The 19,227-nt window shown below is 36.7% G+C and overlaps 2 protein-coding genes across 4 annotated transcripts in view; both read left to right on the top strand.

Moving 5' to 3' along the window:
- KPNB1 (karyopherin subunit beta 1) overlaps positions 1-3,280 on the top strand; it is a 42,788-nt gene extending 39,508 nt beyond the window's left edge. The window contains exon 22 of the mRNA XM_032234980.1: positions 170-3,280. Coding sequence (XP_032090871.1) covers position 170 — 1 coding nt within the window. The 3' untranslated portion in view covers positions 171-3,280. The remainder of the gene's footprint in view (positions 1-169) is intronic.
- A 10,632-nt stretch (positions 3,281-13,912) lies between these two features.
- TBKBP1 (TBK1 binding protein 1) overlaps positions 13,913-19,227 on the top strand; it is a 74,947-nt gene continuing 69,632 nt past the window's right edge. For all 3 annotated transcript variants that reach the window (XM_032237532.1, XM_032237531.1, XM_032237534.1), the window contains exon 1: positions 13,913-14,378. Coding sequence is in view for 2 of the 3 variants with exons in the window: in XM_032237531.1 (XP_032093422.1) it covers positions 14,344-14,378 (35 nt within the window). In the remaining variant the exon portion in view is untranslated. The remainder of the gene's footprint in view (positions 14,379-19,227) is intronic.

Raw genomic sequence — 19,227 nt, forward strand, 5'->3', positions numbered from 1 at the left:
CTTTAAAAATTGCAAGAAATATAATGTAGCATAATATGACAAATTGAAGAAGAAACGTTTTCTAATAGGGACAAAAGTACTTGTAGTAATCGAGCAATCTTATTGTTACTGAAGAAAATGCAAGTGTCTTTTTATATTACATTATCTCCTTATTTGTCTTCACTTACAGATCTGTTACCATTGGGATGACACCTGAGACCCCCACTGGAATTCTCCAATCTATTGAGGAAAAAAACCCAACCCGAAGTGAGGAGTGTGCACGGATGCTGAGTGTTTGGGAATGAGAGGATGAGTGAGTGAGAGGCTTAAACACACCACGGTGAAAATCCAGCCACGGCAAATGGCAGAACCGCTGTTAATGGAGCTAATCACTGACTTGCGTAGCAACAAAACCTTGTCATCGCTTGCCTCCAGGAAGTAGAAAATGATTGAGTTCTATACTTCAGTACAGTCTCTTCTGACGAGAGACAAGGACTAATTCTGTGTCTTTTGGCCAGTGAAGAGGAAGATTACTTAGTCTGGGAGAGAGAAAAGCTAGCTTCAGGTTCAATTTGAGTACTCATATAATAAGGTCTGGCTTTCGTTGCTAGAGAGGAGAAGGTGGGGTCCCCAGCTCATGACCTTTTAACCATTTTTGGGAGGGAAAAGCCGCACAACGCTGTCAGTGCACGAGATAAATAGGAAGGGTGAAGGATTTTCTTCCAAGAGTGAGTGTGTGTGAATGAGGCAGTATCTACATTCTCAATTGCAGTTAATCTTTCCCAAAAGAAACACTGAAGAGATTAGCAGTTGCATTTCATAAACTAACAAGTTCAGTCTACTTGAAGTGGCAGAAAAGTAAGAGATTTGAAAGGGGAGGGGGGGAAGAGAAGTTGCCCCGTGTAGGGCTTCTTTAGGTAATTTTAGCTGGGATGTTCAAAGCTCCCATCGTGACACTTTTTCACAATCTTGTTTAATTAAAAAGCGCCTTTCCTTCCTGAATTTTGTTCAACTGTGAATGTAGAAACCCAGGGTTGGGTGGGGTGGGAGGAGGGTAGAGTATCCAGAAGACTCTCAAATGTTAGTGGAGAGATTAGGATCAGTTTTTCCAAATGAGATATGAAGCTTCTAAACAAAACATAATTTTGCTTTGAATTGGTAATAATAAAAACAACCAAAAGGAACAAAACCCCTTTCGTTGTGAACAAAATAGCCCGAACCACACATAATTGTGCCAAAGAATTTTTAAAAAGCCTAAACAAACAAGAAATATTTCAGGAAATATTTTGGATTGCAAAAATGAGATTGACATTCAATGTTCAAACAAAGCAACAACAACAAAAAAAGATAAAAGTACAATTTGGAAACCGCTTGGCCTATTTGTTCTCTTTATTTGGTTCTGATATGGGGTTAGTCTTGCTGCACTTCAAAAAAGGAAAAATTTATATAAATATATATAAATATATATATACTGACTTGAGCTTACACAGGATGGCACTTGTAAAAGGTTATATTTTTCCACTGCAGTTGAAGATTAATAAAATGGTGTCAAACATTCCCCCAGTACTATTTTTTCTATTACTCTTTCCAGTAGCAGGAAATCCTCTCCCCCCCTCCAAAAAAGCAATTGGGCAGCTGTATACTATTATCTATACTATCTGTTAAAAACCTATAGTTTCAAATATTTTAAAAAACATTTACGTTGCATTATAACAAATGGACAGAGACAACTGTCCAGATATTAAGAATCCCTAAAAGCAGAGGGAATGAGACACACCAGCTTCTAACTATGCAGCAATTGATGCTTAGGGGCTTTTAAAAGATGGGTGCTTTTCATGCTTGCCTTGTAAAATAGGTAATCTCATCCTTTCAACAAGCATTAAACTTTTTTTTTTAAAAAAACAACAACAACCCTCACTTCCCTTTGCTGTCTCTGTACGTTCTCAGGCTCATCTTGGGATTCTCTTTGGTTGCCCATCCTCATTGGAAAGCAAACAAGCCAGTTTCTTATACAGGGTATCTGATGTTGTGCCTTTCAGTGCCAGGTTCAGAATTGTAGCCCCAAATGCTAATTTCTTGAACCAGTGTACAAAACAAAAACAAAATATAAGACCAAGTGGTTCAGCAGAAAGTTCCAGCATGAGTCTGAAAGAGGGGCTTTTATGGACTTGGGTCCACCTTTTTCTTAATGCCTTTTTTTCTTTGGGATAGTTTTATTTGAAAGATGCCCAAAACGAAAGCCATTCCTAAACTGGGGAAGGAGTGCGTGAAGGGAAATTCTCATCATTCCTCAGTGCTACTGAACTCTGTCCAGTGTTGGCTATCTAGCTGTAGGCTGCAGGCAAATAAAGTACACTGAGTTAGTAGTGGAAACCAAAAACGTGTGTCTTACTTTTTTTTTCCTCTTGGCATTCAGTGCTTATTTCTGAAAATGGTGAAAATCTATGCTGAAGCAAACTTCTATTTTTAATTTTTACCTGAGCTTATGCATCCTGTGTGTATTCACTGTGTGCTTGGGGAAGGGGGAGACTACCCTGTACCTGTGCTTCAAGGAGGACTCGCATTAATGAGTATTTTATGAATTATGTTACCACATCAAATGTGTACACTTATACATGAACAAATTGTTCCTACATTTGGAGGAAGGTACATGGCATCTCTGAGAAGCTTTAGAATTAATAGAATGTATTTTGGAGCATACCATTGTGGCCGTTACTGTGTGACTTACTTTAGCTTGGATAGAAAGTTTTAAGTTCTCGGAATTGGGGAGATACTGCTATAGTCTGTCCACAATTTGCTATCAAATTGAAATTGTTGAGAGGAAGGAAAAAACGGTAAATATACAGAGAAATGTTACTTGTATATAATTTCAAATGTTGCATGTTTTGCCCTCACTTTGAAGTGTGGCCTTTAGCCAGAATTGTTCCTAGTGAATAGGTATGTATTCCAGGTTCTCTTGGATGGGATTTTGTATATCCTCTAAAATTCTCCTTATTCTGACGCCAATTATCTGTGAATTATGGTCTGTCAGATACTTTAAAATTATATGTTGAACTCCTTATGAATGCATATGACTCATAAGTCACATGTTGAATCTGACTCAACATCTGTGAGGTAATATAACCATATGCCTCTTTCAAATTCTATATTGTCAGAGACTTTCAAAGATGTGAATTTCCAGATGTGTTGCTATTTAATAAAGAGTGTTGGAAGGAGAAAAGAAAAAACTACTTGGGAGATATTTAAATTTAGCTGTTCTATGTTCTGCAATTTGTGGCCACCTGGAACATAAATTATTTTCTCAACAAGTTTCCAAAGTGGCATTCAATTTAAAAATATATTCAAATTACCAGAGATACCAAACTATATATTAAAATCACCTTGTAGTCACAAAACTTCATTACCTGGCAGAGAAGATTTGAAAGCTAACACACAAATTAAATTGACTGAAACCTATATCTTGATGATCTTGACACAAACCACTGTGTCAACACTAGCTCTCAGTAGGGTACTCCAGCATGCCTAATTGTAAATTCAACTTTTTTTTTGCAGCTACTCAGATTATAAATAGAATTATTTTATGGAATTAACTTGTTATTAATTTGTTCCTTATTTATTAAATTTATATGCTGCCCATATCACTATTCAAAACGACTCTTGGCAACTTACAATAAAAGCACAAATATAGTGAAGCAATTGGTATTCAACTGCTTTAAAATTCATCAAATTCAGTACTTGATGCATTTTGAAGCAAACATGTTCTGGTACTTGATGCACAAGGTAGAACCTGCTGGCATTGGCTGCCTCATGACTCACTTCTTCCAGCTGAAATAAAGGTCATGGGGTAAGTCATGTGATTTGCTCAGTATTCATTTTTACTACTCATACCTCTAGGAACTGGACAAATACTGAAGTACTACTGTATAAAAACATTAACAAGAATTAAATTAGGAACCAAATATAGTTATGTTAAAATCCTGTACACTTTCAAACTAATTTAGGAAAGTTTTCTTGTTCATAATTGTGATACATCCTTGAAATGTAAGATAACATTAAGGGGGGGAAATCCACCCTGTTTGTCAAATTATAGAATCTGTTGTAACCCCCCAACACTTAATTATATAATAATGCATTAAAATATCTGACATTTGTGTTCAACAATTTGCTTCCAAACTGGTTAAAGCGGTATACTGAATAACCCAAGCATGAGAACATCATAAAAGATGATTCAATTCAACTTTATTTTTAATAAGTAATATTTCCTTTCACAGATAACTTATACCTTATTTAAAAAAATAAATCACTTTGTCATTGGGCCTGTTATGTCTTCTCTGGCAGCCTGCAGTCATTTTGTGATGTTAATGTTTTCACCTTCATGAATTTTTATTCCTATGCATTCTACTTGTAAAATTTCAAATTCATTCCTCCATTCTCATGGTGCATTTTAAAGATTATATGACTGCATAGAGATACAATAAGATTGCCAATTTGCTTTGATTACAGGTTATTGGGCACAGATACCAAAAGTACCAAAAATGATGCAAACCAAATAAGCCATTTGGTTTGCAACACTTTTTCTGGCTTTCAGTACCACCTGAAGAAACTTCTTGAAACTGTTGGAGAAGGTCTCAGCAGTGAGCAAATCAAAATGTGGTCACTTCTGTTTTAGAAGTAGGAGGGAGGCATCTTTGAAAGTTGTTTAACTTTTTTTAAAAAACAACCCTTTGGAAATTTGCACAGACCTGGCAGCAATACCATTGCAGGAATTAGTATGAAGCAAGTAGTTAGTGTGATTTTAAATATTATATGAACAATAAGCATGACCAGACTGGGAAGGTCAGCTTTAGCCTGGTAGAGAGAGAGAAGGCAATGAGGCAAGATTTTACAATACCAGTTTGTTTGAAAGGGTAGTGATTGAAATTACAAAAAGTATTTATTGAGGCTTATCCCATGAATATATATATATATATTTTAAAAACATCCATTGTTCCTTTCACGTAAAATGACTCATTGAGCATCCATACTTAACATTCTTGTGAATAAACCATTGAAAGCAATATTTTCAGGAACTGAGTTGTAACTACATCTGGACCAACTTTGAAATTTAATACTTTGATCTTGAACTCTAGTGTGAATTATCCAACATTATTTCAAACTAGAGTTATGCCAATTTCCAACCAGAAGTGCAACATGAATCATCACCATATGGCTGACATCACAGGATGCTAAACCATGAGTTGTACCAGAAGAAAAATACCAGGTTTATATGTGAAAATCCAATTAAACTAATGCCTGTGCACATTAATGAATGATTACGTGCTTGAAGTTAGATAAGGGTAAATGGAATTCAAGGGAGGTTAGATTTAGTTTGTGGCTATGTAGGTATTCTAGGCTGATCCTTTTTTAGCTCAGCCCCCAGTTCTGCCACTTCTATATGTAGTTTTGTTGAAGTTGTAGGCTGAATAATTTGTGACATTAAACCATAAATTATTACTCTGATGGCTGGTGCACATGACAAACTCGGCCAAAACTCGGCCAAAACAGTTTAGAATGATAACTAAATATGTATCCATGTTCGATGATTATGTTTAGTTCAGTCCACAGGACATCCAAGTAATTATTTTTTGAAAATCTAAAGTGACTGATAAGTCAATAAAGTAGTGCTCAATTTCTTTAAAAAGCTTCATGAGTCTGACTTCTACTTCTAATTTGAAACCTGATAAAAATAAAATTGGCTCTCTATGTGTTTGTATTAGAATGTTTCACTTTTAATTAATAGAGGACACTGTCCATAAAAATGGGCAGATAACCTATGTATTTTTACAGAGTGAAGGAGTATTGGGTCCAAAGCCAATCAAGTTGAGATTCTACAAGCTTCTCTATCAAGTTTCTTAGTATTGTCCACTGATTTCAAACTCGGCTTTCTCAAACCAGGATCCTCTTCAGATCTGAAACTCAGAATTTCTTCATCAACATGGCCATTGTTTATAATTCTGATAGTCCATGCATCTAGATCATGTCCAGTTAATAGTAATAACATGATTGTATGCAAAAATTTTAAAGGAGCCTACAGAAGAAAAGTATGGATATGAATGGATAGGGGCAGCATTCCTCCTACCTCTTGTGACTGTCAGAACCTCCAAATCATAACTAGCAAAATGCAGAAGTAGAGTGGCCAATTTTCAATTATGCTTTTTGTAATTTAAAAAAAAATAGACCTGCCATCCACACAAGCTGGGAAACCATTATTGTAAAGCTAGCTTTTCCAATAACCAGATTTTGGAGTATTGGGATCTGTTGGTATACATTCATAGAATAGTAGCTGAGAACTGTTAACATACTAGAAAAAGGAAAACAAGTGGCAGAAAAGGAAAGAGGCCAGGGCTTCAGGAGAGGAGAAGCTAACTTGAATATGCCAAAAGGTAACAGGCTATCCAACATCAAGAGGTTGTTTGAACCAAAATCAAACAAAATTCAGATTTTACTCTGCTAAATGTGGGTTGTGCTAGTTTAATCACAAAAACATCAGACTAAGGCCAATCTAGTTTCACTCAGGCTGAAGTTGCAATGGCAATTGTATGGGGGGGCATTCTCACTGGTTAAATTAACACTCTTATAGTCTGCAGTGCAAACATACCCATTTTCCTTTTCAAATTTTGCATCACTCCTTTATAATGTTATCACCATGTCTTCAAAATACTAACTAACTGGGATGGAGAGCAAAAAGCAAAGCAAAATCCAGTTCATCTTATGTCACAAGAACAAGGCATATGAGACTGGATTCCTATATTATAACAAGCATTAATAGGATATGCCCCCTGCTTAAAGCATTTTATGAACTGATCTCAGATTTGGTTAAGGCTCTAGGCTATTTTCTACTTTAACCCTAATATCCTTAACTGAATTTTAAAACCCAGGAAAAATGGACATGTTCTTAGTGTCTGTCCAAGGTTATTTTCTTCTGAAGGATAATGGAAACGGTGTGGAGCTAAATTTATTCATAACACCTTAAAACATGGCCCAAAGTTTACCTTAATACTTGAAAAAAATAGTAAAATTAACAGCATATATTTGTAACAAAGATTTAAAACAAGAATGGCATCCACGTATACTAAATATTACATAGCAAGGTAAGTAAGCATTTAGAGTACGGCTTTTGAAGGGGGGGGAAATTGCAATGAGAGACAAACAAAATTAAGTCACAGTACAAGTAGTTAAGGCACTAGGCGAGAAACAGGAAGACTGAATTCAGGTCTAGCCTTATCAATAAAAAGCAGCCGGGTGACTTCAAGCCAGTTACATTCAGCTCAACCTACCATACAATAGCAATAGCAATAGCAGTAGACTTATATACCGCTTCATAGGCCTTTCAGGCCTCTCTAAGCGGTTTACAGAGAGTCAGCATATTGCCCCCAACAATCTGGGTCCTCATTTTACCCACCTCGGAAGGATGGAAGGCTGAGTCAACCCTGAGCCGGTGAGATTTGAACCGCTGACCTGCTGATCTAGCAGTAGCCTGCAGTGCTGCATTTAACCACTGCGCCACCTTGGCTCTTACAGGGTGCATATTGGAAAAATAGAAGAAAGGTGTGTTGGATATGTTTGCTCTCCTGCCTTGAGTTATTTGGAAAAATAATACAGCCAGAAGATGACAGACAGAAAGACAATATTTTAATATATGTTTAGTTATTTTTATTTTGTAATCTTTATTAACAATGATATAATTTTGGCATTTATCTCAGATCCACATCTTTTCTGAAGTTAAAATAATTAATTGTACTTTGTTTTTTATGATTAATTACTTAATTCTTATTCAGTATATAATTTCGGTAATTCTTTTGTCTGGTTACTGATATTATATTTTCGAATCAACTTTTTTCTTTCCCCTTTTTTTCTTTTAAAAATTATCAATAGATCAAAAAGAAGGGGGGGGAATTACCCATAACAGCTGGAAATCTACATGCTCGAGTAGAATGTCATATAAAATATTTCTGCTACATAGAAAGAGGCTAAAGCAGAATAGATAGGTTACACTTCTCTATTATCTCAGTTGAAAAAAGAAACATCTATAAACATGTCCATTTCTATTTTGTTGTTAAGTGGCTGTTCATCTTTCTAACTTCAGTTCTGTTTTTCTTCAGAGTCATTTGTAAATTAGGCTGGCTGGAGAAAAGTGGAAAGGGATTGAATGTATGTATTTAATTCGTGATCCAGCAATCCATCCATCCTACTTCTAGCCATTAATTTTAGCACCAGAGCTGATGGAATGTCTCAGTCTGAACTTCAAATATTCTATAGTAAACAAGGAAAGAAAAGATCCTTGTGAAAATAATGCCTGCTTTTTTGTCTTCTTGCTCCTTCCAACCTCTTAGGACTCCCCCTCTCTGTAAAGAGAGTTTAGTTCTACAGTATGAATTTTAACTTCTCTGTTATTTAGCAAGAAAAAAAGTATTTTTTAAAAATGCAATAAAAACTAGAGTAGGTCCTGTGATTATTTAGAGAAAAGCAGTCCTGTGGAAATCAGCCATTGTCCAAAGAAAGACTCCATGTTTGGTAGAAACAGATTCTAAAGATTCTTGGACATCAGGCTATGCAACCATCCCAGAGGTTACCAGAATCCCTACAGCCTTTCCCTCCTACTATGTTGACATTCACATTTTGAATTTGTATTTCATCTAACTGAGTACACTACTTACTACCATGGAACCAATACAGAAAATCTGTAGGTTTAAATTACAGGATCAATTTATATATCCATTTACAAATCAATAAATACAAAACAAAGGACATACAATTTATGCATCAAACTAGTTACCTCTGATCTGTAGGCCATGAAAGGATGCTTGCTTCCCTTTGACCAGTGATAAAAAGATCTAGATTTTCTGCAAATCTAGACTTCTTCATAGGTAGTTGCCAGGTTTCATATTGCTACGTCCACCTTTTAATCTTTATTTTGTATTTGCTCAAGTAATGTGGGAATATATAGGCACAGCCTAGAGACCTACAGTATGAATAATAAGCATACAGTAGTGCGGTTGGTTTGATTTTGACACGTTGTGTGAACTAAGACAGTTTGGCTTCTAAGTCATGCTTCCTGGTTAGCTTTATGGGTGATCTTGATTGTTAATGTTTATCAAAATATTGTTTACATGATGTTTGTGTTGTTATTGTTCATTCTTGGATTCCAATTGATTATTTTGCAAATTATATTTCTTTTTTTGCAAAGGATTCTTAACTGGTTGTTCTTGTATCACAAAGCTTGGATTGCTTGCATAAACACCTCTAATGGTTTCTTATATACAGTCTTTCTATATAAATCAGCACTTCCCAAACTTTTTTCTTCATTACCCAAAGGCACTTATCAGAAATCCTCTTTATCCAATGTAAATAAAATACTTCAAGTCAAGTTAAACTTCCATATTGTGATTGGATAATGGGTTTTTGTATTGTTACCCAAAGAAAAACCACTTTTATCCCATTTTGGGTATTTTACTCAGGTTTGGGAAGCACTGATATAAGTAATCTCTACTGCATTCCAACTGCAGATAATTGGTGCTAGGGTGCTGGTATAATTCATACTGTCTTTTGGCTCAAGAGTAAATAAATTGGTCCTCAGAATCTGATGTTTCTGTGTTCCAGAGCTCTTAATCTACACTATGGGTGTCAAACTCACAGCGTCATGTTGCCATCACGTGACATTTTGCAATTTTTTTTATCCTCGTGGAGCTGGGGTGGGTGTTACCTGCATGTGACGCATCCACACCGGGAGCTGCCAGTTTGACCCCCCCTGCTCTACACCAGCAAAAGGTGTAGAAGAGTAGTTATGAATACGAGCTACATGTTGACCTGAGCTTAGTCATCTGAGTAAGGAATTCATTGGTTAGTTTTAGAGAAGTTCTCTCCCAGTTGCATTTTGTTTTCTGCAGTATGAAAATACTAGAACTTTTTTTTATAGGCTTGTTATAAATATTTCTAAGTGTTCATGAATCACATACATTTTAATACACTGTTAACTCTATATACCTATGCAACATCATTTTTGTGCCCATGTGTTATAAACACATATTTTGCAATGATTCTAAGGACTATGAGAAACTTGTGTAAAATGTTTTGCTGCAATTCTTCAACATTTTTCATATTTTCTCTTTTATCATATTGCCTCTTTAATCCTATCCTGACCAATGCACCTTCTTTGTAAAAAGATTATCTGATGTCCTAACTTCTGCCTTAAAGGCACTTTATGGTCAGTAAGCCTGACATAAAAAGAAACTTGCAGCATGGGCATTAGAAGCCATTTAGGTAACAGAGACAGGGGCACATACTATGGGAACTGTAACGTTTTTGGGTCTTGAAATCTCAGCTACACTGAAATTGTGGGAGGAAAGAAGGTGCTTTGTGCGTGTAGTGTGTGTGTTCATAGATCCAGCTAGGTATATATATGCATGTATGCTCTCCTAAACTATCTAGCATTGCAAGCAGATTCCAGGACTTCCTCCAATCATGAAATTATATAAAACTACCACTTCAGAATGTCTACAAAAGGGGGTAGACATTTTTTTCCAGCTAAACTGATGGAATGGTTGCTAAAGAAGATAAAGGTGTCATCCTGATGAATCTAGCATCTTCCATGAGCTGATGGAATCAGCTTTATGTGCTGTTGGCCTGCTTCTCTGTCTTTGCTGCAATCCCGTAGGATTTCTTTTGAGGCTGGATCAAATTTCAATTCTGTCTTCTGATACAAAGAGCTGTACTTGCATAGCCATTCCTGATATTTTTCTGAATTTGCGCAACATGCTAAAATAACTTTACTGTAGTTGACTTGTTTGTGCTTGAATTACTTGAAGGTTTAATATGCAATGTGATATTGGACAATTACATAAATTCAATTCACTATGGTACGGAGGAGAGAAGGGAATTCTGCTTCATGGCATACCAATTCTGAAATTATCAAGTCCTTTGAAAATTATTTGGTTTTCAGCAAAAAAAAATGGATTAACAATTGTGTATCTTTTAATGCTTTCTTGTATCTTTTATATTATAGTTCTGTCAAGCTTATTTTTAAGATATACATTACAATTCCATTAAAATATATATATATCTAAAATGTTCCCAAGAGTGGCATTGTGTCATACTGTATTTCTAAAAGGTCTTGGATGTATTTCAATTATTTTGAAAATTAATATTCCAATAATTAACCCACTGGATATTTGAGGTGTGAATTGTTTTTATATTTAACATAAAACTTTAATAATGACATTCCATTTTCTTTTCTTTTAATCCATGCTGAGGGTTAGATTTTTATGTGGCCCTGCTAGGTAAAAGGAACCACACTGTTTGGCCAATATCAGCAATTCTGACAAACTAAAAATAAAGATGGCACTGAAAAACTCCAGTTGCTAAAATTTTTTGAAGAAGAATGATGATTGTGCAAGATTTTGGTACCTGGACAAATAATAACCCTGGGGTCTTGGTGGGAGGCACTCATATCTGATAAGGATTCCATAAAGACTACATTGGATATTAGAAGAAGACCTGTAACTTCTTGACTTGTTAGGAGAAGATATCAGTGTGAAACATATCTATGTGACTTGTCTTCTTTGGTAAGGAAACAATGCAAGGATGCCTCTCATGCTCTACTACAGAAGAATTGGATCTGTGGATGGGCATATTCTTAATGTTTTTCTTTGATAATTTTGAGGATAATACTCAGTTCAGGATTTCAGTTTCAGGCCTGTACTGCAGCATTACTGACACTGCAATCTCTTCTAATTCTCTGGCTACATTATCTTTGGATTCTGGAATTTGAATCCATATCCAGCATCAAGTTAGGAAAAGAAAGAAATCTTGGTGTCCCTTGTAGAAATATTATTGAAATGTAATTTATAAATTTTACAAAGAGTGGCCTAGCTTGGCAGACCCTTCTGTGATGTTCTAGGACATTTTGGGGGAATTATAATGATAGACATTTAAGAGAACACAGCTGTGTAAAAGATGGGGATTCAAGCTTAATGTCCAGCATATGAGCACTGCTTAAAGATTGGACAGATGGACTAAACTACAGTAACTGTGAGTTAGATAAATTAAATACAAAACTATTTTTTCTTTCCTAGACTGATTTTTTGAAACTGTCTTATACTTTATAGCTACATAACAGCAGCCCTCTAAGAAATCATTGAGATTATCCCAGCCTGACTAAATGAGGACTGAGTTTAATACCCTAAGGGTTTTTCTTTTACCTTGTGGGAAACCAGATGGTTTTGAACTATTCAATGTACTATATTCGTAAAAATCTTATGTGGTTATGTGAACCCAAACTTTTTTTCATGTGTTTTGTTATGCTTTACCAAATAGTCAAAGTTCTTCTCACTATCACATGTTATATCTAAATTGACTACTTTAAGATGGGTGAACTTCAATTCCTAGAAATAGCTGAAAATATCATTGGCTAAGGAATTTGGGGAATTGAAGTCCACCCATATTAAGACTTAGTAGATGAAGACTTTGGAAATCTGGTTTGTTTGAATAATGCACGGTTTTCTCTTGGCTTTATTCCTGGTTTGTGAGGAACAGTATTAAGTTAAGGATCCAATGTGGCAATAATATGGTATTTTCCAGATTTTGTCTGATTGTTTCTCAGAACCATCTGTACTTTGGCTTAATTCACCTTCCCAATTTAATAATATGTGAGGTAGATTAGAAAGAAAGATTATGAGTTAGGAACAGAGGTGGGTTGCTGCCAGCATTACTGCTGGTTCAGTGTGCACAAATTTTTTGGGGGAAAAACGACATTGCACCATTCCTAGATGATGATTTTCCAGAGTTTGATGTGAATGTTTCATAAACCAATCTTTTTGCTGTTTGAGAAATATAGTAGAATATAAATTTAAGTTAAGCGAATCTGCTTCCCCGTTAATTTTGCTTATCAGAAAGTCTAAAGCTGCAACCATCATAAATATCAACTAGTTGCCAAATGTTTGATTTTCATTTTTAAAAGCCTTATCTGAGTTATAAGTCTCCAGGATTTATTTTGCATCTGAAATCTTATTGATGAATTCAAATCATCTTAACCAACTCATTGCTTCTATATCCCACCCTTCCAATACACACACATATACACACACAATATTTTTACACACACAGCTGTATTTTATATATAAAAATACATACATATATACATATACATATACAACACAAAAATGTAACAAAGGCAACAGTAAAATATTGGGCTTTCTGTCTGGATGGTCTCTTGTGACGAGCCAATGGACAGAGAATGGAAGCAGTTCGCTTCCTTCCATAATTGGGGCATACCAGGGGTTGTGACACTAAATTATCTCTCTCTCTCTCTGTCTCTCTGTCTCGCTCTGTCTCTCTGTCTCTCTCTCTCTCTCTCATCTATCTATCTATCTATCTATCTATCTATCTATCTATCTATCTATCTATCTATCTATCTATCTATCTATCTATCTATATATATATATATATATATATATATATATATAGTGTCACAACCCCCTATCCTCTAGGTATGGAGGCATCAGAAAGTGGACTATGATCCACCAAATCCTTGAGATAACCTGAGTACTAGTAGATCCTACCAAAGTAATCATTTGCTTGAAAAAAAAGAATTGAATAACTCCGGAAGCTAGATCAGCATGCTTATGTGTGTGGCTTCTAAGAACTATCTGAAGAAAAGAAAACGTATTTGGATTTTTACCCTAACCAAAACTCTAGGGCCAACCTTTTTGGGAAAATTCCTTAATGTTATGTGGTTTATATTACGATATGTTATATTTTAAGGGCGGGGGAAAGGAAAAGTACTGTTTTTGAAGGTTCTCTTTAAAAAAAATGTAGATACTACTTGCTCTGTGACTGTTTCCTGCGTTTGTGTGTGCGCGTGTTTCTGTGTACGCGCGCGCGTGTGTATGTTATCAGGAGCAGGAAACAGGAGCTGGAAGAGCGAGCGAGTACAGAGGCTATTCCAGGCTACCGAAGGAAGGCGGAGGCGGAAGGGGACCATTTTAAATCATTTTCTCCCCTCTGGCAATAGTGAGATTGCCCTTTCCCCTTTATTTTTGGCCACGGGGAGGTGTGGCAAAGCTGCCTTAGGCCACAAAAGGTGAAGCCACCACGTGGGATGCGTTATGGTGTTGCCAGTCTGACGGCTGCACATTTTGTGGTGTGAGACTGGGGGAGGGGAATAGGAGAGGGCCGCTGGAAATCGAGGAGGGATAAGAGCCCGAGGAAGCAACAGCAAAAGAGGAAGAAAAGCACCGGAGAAGCTTCTCCCCCCCCCCCCTCCCGCGTACCCATCTCCTGCAAGCACCTCCCCAAAACAGCCACTTCCATGGTCTACAGCTGCTAACGATGGATTTTCTTTGTCAAGCAAACTGGGAAGTGATGTAAGTCCAACCCCCATCTCCTAATTGGGATCAGCCGGGCGAACGGGGAGGGGGTTTCGTAACGGAGCAGGGGAGCTTTTGAGGGGTAAGAGTGGTGCTGCCTCCCCGAGAATGCGCTCGCTTGGGCTGCTGCCGAGGATGATGCCGTTGCTCTCCCGGGAAAGAGACAGTCCATCCACATGACATGACTTCCCCCGGGAGGTTGGGGGGGACATCGCCGAGTAGCAAACCGTGTGCCCCGTAGCCTCGGCCCAGCGCCTCGAGTCTCCGGGGAAAGGGGGGGGGGATGATGCGCGATTGTTCAGGAGAGCAGCAAGCGCTTCCTCATAGTTATTTGTACCATTCCTCCTCCCTACCCCATCTGTAATATTGAACCCCATTATTCTCTTACCTTCTTTTAGTACAGCTCCCCTCCCCCCTGCCGTTTCTCCCTCCCCAAAAACTAGAAGGTTGAAGCCCTCCACATCTAGTATTTATGCTGACTATCCCTTGCGATGGTCCCCCTAGTCAAATCAGTTCTCACCCCTTCCTCTATTTCATGTTACCCTTTCAACTTTGCTTTCCATTTTATATCAGGTTGTTGCTCCTGCCTTCCACCCCCCTTTTCCCCAGAAGGGCCTGTGATAATTCAGCCCTTCCCCCACTTTGATCTTGTTGCTGCCTAATCGAAATTAATATTGTATTTTTCTCGCTCTCTTCCCAATTGCATATCTTCTCCCCATTAGACTCTGGGCTGTTCCCTGTTAATTGCTTTCCTGATCCATAACCTCCCTTTTCCTTTCTATTTACCTTTCTAATCCTAGGACCTGTGTACCTCTCTCCTAATCCAATTTTCTGTATTAAATTATGTCCTATTCTAAAAAAGCTCAATAATTTTACAGCATCTAGGATTGGAAAGATTTTAAAATAAAGTAGGAAGAGGGTAATCGGTATGGGATGGAGCAACCAACAAAGGGGCCAATGTCATTAAAGATATAGTTGTTTTTTAATGGAAAACATAACTAAAACATCAGTGAGCTGTATATTCTATTTTCTGGCCACTTTGCCTATTACTTGCCATACTGATGGTAGGAACTGTGCTTCTACATTCCCTACAGTATTTACTGCCCTTTCCATCTGCTGTTCCTGTACTTTCCCTGTATGCCATCTGGGCTTAGTGTTTTCTCCCCACCCCCCTCACTTTTCATTGCCTCCTTCCCCTTTTCCTAGTATGCCTGGCTTTTGTGAGCCTCCCTATATTTCTTAATGCAGACTGCACCTTCCTTCGATCTCATACACAATTTTGGTCTGTATCTTGACACTTAATCTTGGATTTGTTCCCTGCCTACCCTTCTAATTACTCAAAGTCAGGATGTGAAACTAAGTGAGAACTCCAGATGAGTTGCATTGAGTTCCATAATGGAAAAAAGCAGAGCAGGAACATACTAAATAAGGAGTAAATCGACCTATATTGATCTTTTTGTTGACAGCTGCGCTGCAATCCCACTGAATTCTAGGGGTGCTCTTCCCCCTATTCCACATCATGCAGCTACAGGATGGATTGTTTATTTGATTCCTCCCATTGCTGTCATAATACTTCCAGCAAGTTCCTTCTGTTTTTCCATTTGTTACATAACTTTTAAACCTATTCCCCATTCTACCTAATCAAATTCTACCTTATTAGGGTTCAGCCTTCAGACTCTGATTCTAAAAAGATGCTGAGAATTTGCTGAGAGTTCTTGCTTGTCCTGAGGTATAAATGTGTGGCTTTCTTTCTATTTCATAACCCCAGAAGCATCTGATGCCACTTATTTCATGGGTGGGAACTTATAAGGAGAGACCAAGTTGATGATGAGTATTTGTTTTGAGTTCTTGCTCATCTTTTTCTCTGAGCCTGATTCTGTCCACATGGTTGACTTTCCTATGAGGCAATGGTGAAATAGTTGCTTCTCGAGGCCAACTTTAGATTTTGTGAATAGCAGAAGGCAAGCAGCAAATCTAATCTCTAGGGTATAATTTGGTGGGCAGCCCTTTCCGTTGATATGAATGGGGCACCTATTTAAGGGCACCTATTCTCCTTGTTCTCAGTTTTGATTATTGCACGCAATATTGGGAGACATTTTTGCAATTTTGAATGCCCCAGTAGGCACCATGGTTAGAGAAGTGATAAACTGTTCCATGTACCTGAAATTATGGAGCATTATGAATGGATTTCCTCATTAAACTTGTTCTGGATTTATCTTCCTTTATCTATTAACATTTCTGGGCAATATACATAGCATTCAATTCTTCTATTTTTCTTGACAACAGCTGTGTGAAGAAGGTTGGCCTGAGAGGCAGTAATTGGTCTAAAGGCACCTGTCTACTTCCATGCTTGAAGATGGACTTATAGTTGTGTCTCATCTATTCTAATCCATCACTTTAACCACTATATAATCAGTAACATTTTCTGAGTTTTCCACATGACTTCTGAGGCCACCAAGAATAACTGGAACATATTAGGCAGCACGAACAAGAAAATAATAAACAAGAACACAAGATTCTTCTATTACATATAATTCATTTCTTAGTTACAATATTTTTTTATTGAAAATCAGCTTCCACGTAGGAGGAATGGCACATGCAATTTAATATGGAACTCTTCAACGTAGTGCTTGGAGATGGAATGTGCAACAAAGTGCTGTGGGATATTTCATCTTAGAAGAGTGCTCCTGTTAAGATTACTTGGATATGTCTTTCTCCAGTATACCATCAATAGGAAGAACTTATGCAGGGTAGTTCTTTCTCTCACATTCTCCCTTTGTTTTAGTTTTTCCTTTCAGTAATCCTTGGTTTTCTGTAGATATGTATGGTCACTAAATCTCTTTTATTGTAAGTTTTTAAAATAGTAAAGTTGTTAAACATTATAATTAAAAAGATAAAAACTAATACAAGCAAAGAAAAAAATAACACTATAAACAAGAAGAAAAATGATATAAACAAATGCTTTTCCTTTATCACAACAAATATAAACAATTTTAGTAACTTATCAACTTTTAAAATACAACAAATAATCTCTTCTTCCCAAATCTCTTCTGTTAGCTATAAAAATATTCTTAAAACCTTGTTCAGTCCTATTAGCAAAAGTCTATTAAAGGAGATAAGAGAAATAACATCTATTTTAACATTGATCAAATAAACCAACTTTATATTCCTTCCTTTTACTTTTAGCAATCTTTAATCCCTTCAAATAATGTCTCAGAACTGATTTCTTTTCATTTTTTTCTTTGATCCTTCTCACAAAACCTTTCAAGAATTTAACAAGCCCCTTTTGTATATCCACTATAGAAAATTATCCAGGTTGCTCTTTTGGTTTGTTATTTACATATCCTTTTTAATTATTAAAACATCAGCCAGTTTCATTTGTATATCCAGTTTAGCATCTTTTTCTATATCATTCTTGTAGCCTTTCATTTTTAAATCAAATTTTGGATCTGTCTCAATCTCGTTCAGGAAAATTTGTTCCTCTTCCATAACATTTTTTTAAACACAGTCTATATATAAAGACAGACACTATTAACATTAACTCCTGGGTCAATTCTTCACAAATATCCTTATGCTTCCCTCTGGTATCATTTTTTAAACAATTGCTTTCCAATGGGAAGGATCTTTCTAATTAAATCAAAGTCTTATTTCAAATCCATCTGGACCCCTAATTGTTTGTAATTTTCAAAAATCAATATTCTCACAATTTCTTTTCCTGTTTATTCCAAAAAAGAATGAATGTTTTTTTAAAATTAAACTTTTATTTATTTTTGCAAAGTGTTGAAGGAAAATTACACAGTGGTGTAAAACATGTCATTTTCAAGGTTACTAATAGCTAAAAAGTAATTAATAAACAATTTCCAAAAGTTATTAGAAAAGGGAAGTGTGTTAACCCTGGGCCAATTATGGTTTGAGTGAAGATGGCATTCCCTCATCTCCCAGAATTCTAAAACTTCCAGATACGAGTGTTTTGTGATCTCCTTGGGCGGGGGGGGGGGGGCAAAACTCTGGAGCACTTCTGGGAGATCTTAAATCTTCTCTCTTTCTGGAGAATAATCCTGATGAGCTGATCCATTCACAAATTTGTGATTCCACTGGGGTTGTTGGCTCCAATCTCCTCAGTGGAGCTGTTTTCACTTCAGCGGTTCTTCTCCAGAAGTGATCTTTATTGTAGCTCTCATTGACTTCAGGAGCAAAGTTTCCCTTCTGGTTTCATTTTATGTGTACTTTTCCAATATTTGATATTTCTACCTTTATTTTGATAGTCTTTTGATTTTCATTACTGTTGGTGTAGGAGATTAGGAGGAAGAAAAAAAGCAGAGTCATGGTTCTAAGATATTGAAGTTTAAAGAGGGCTGATAGAAGTTCATGAAAGGAACCAGCTATGATTTAGGCTTTTAGGTCACATCCTCTCAAATGTTAACCTTTCGATTGTGTCACTTATGTGCTGATATGGAGAAAAGGAATCATTTACAGCTTCCCTTTTGCAGTTGGGCAATGGGTTATTTCAGAACATATGTTGGCGGCTATGTGGATTTAATAGGGAGATCTGACCAGTCTAGGCTTCCTAATCTATATGACTGCTGTGTGGATTTAGTGGGGAGTGGGGGGACCTAAGCAGTGTAGACTTCCCAATGGTTTGGATTGTCAAATGTGCACTTTTTAATGCCTATTTTCCATATTTAATATATAAATGGAAGGAATGGTATTTGAACACAATCTTTGGAAGCGTTCCTGGATTTTATCTGGAGTTTTCCGTCACATGTGGATTTTTATGTTGGCTGCAAATCTTGGCTTTCCTTTCCTTTCATTCACTTAGGCAAAATTTCTTGTACTTAGAATATCA

Source organism: Thamnophis elegans, chromosome Z, assembly GCF_009769535.1.
Source record: "Thamnophis elegans isolate rThaEle1 chromosome Z, rThaEle1.pri, whole genome shotgun sequence".
NCBI classification, from domain to species: Eukaryota; Metazoa; Chordata; class Lepidosauria; order Squamata; family Colubridae; genus Thamnophis; species Thamnophis elegans.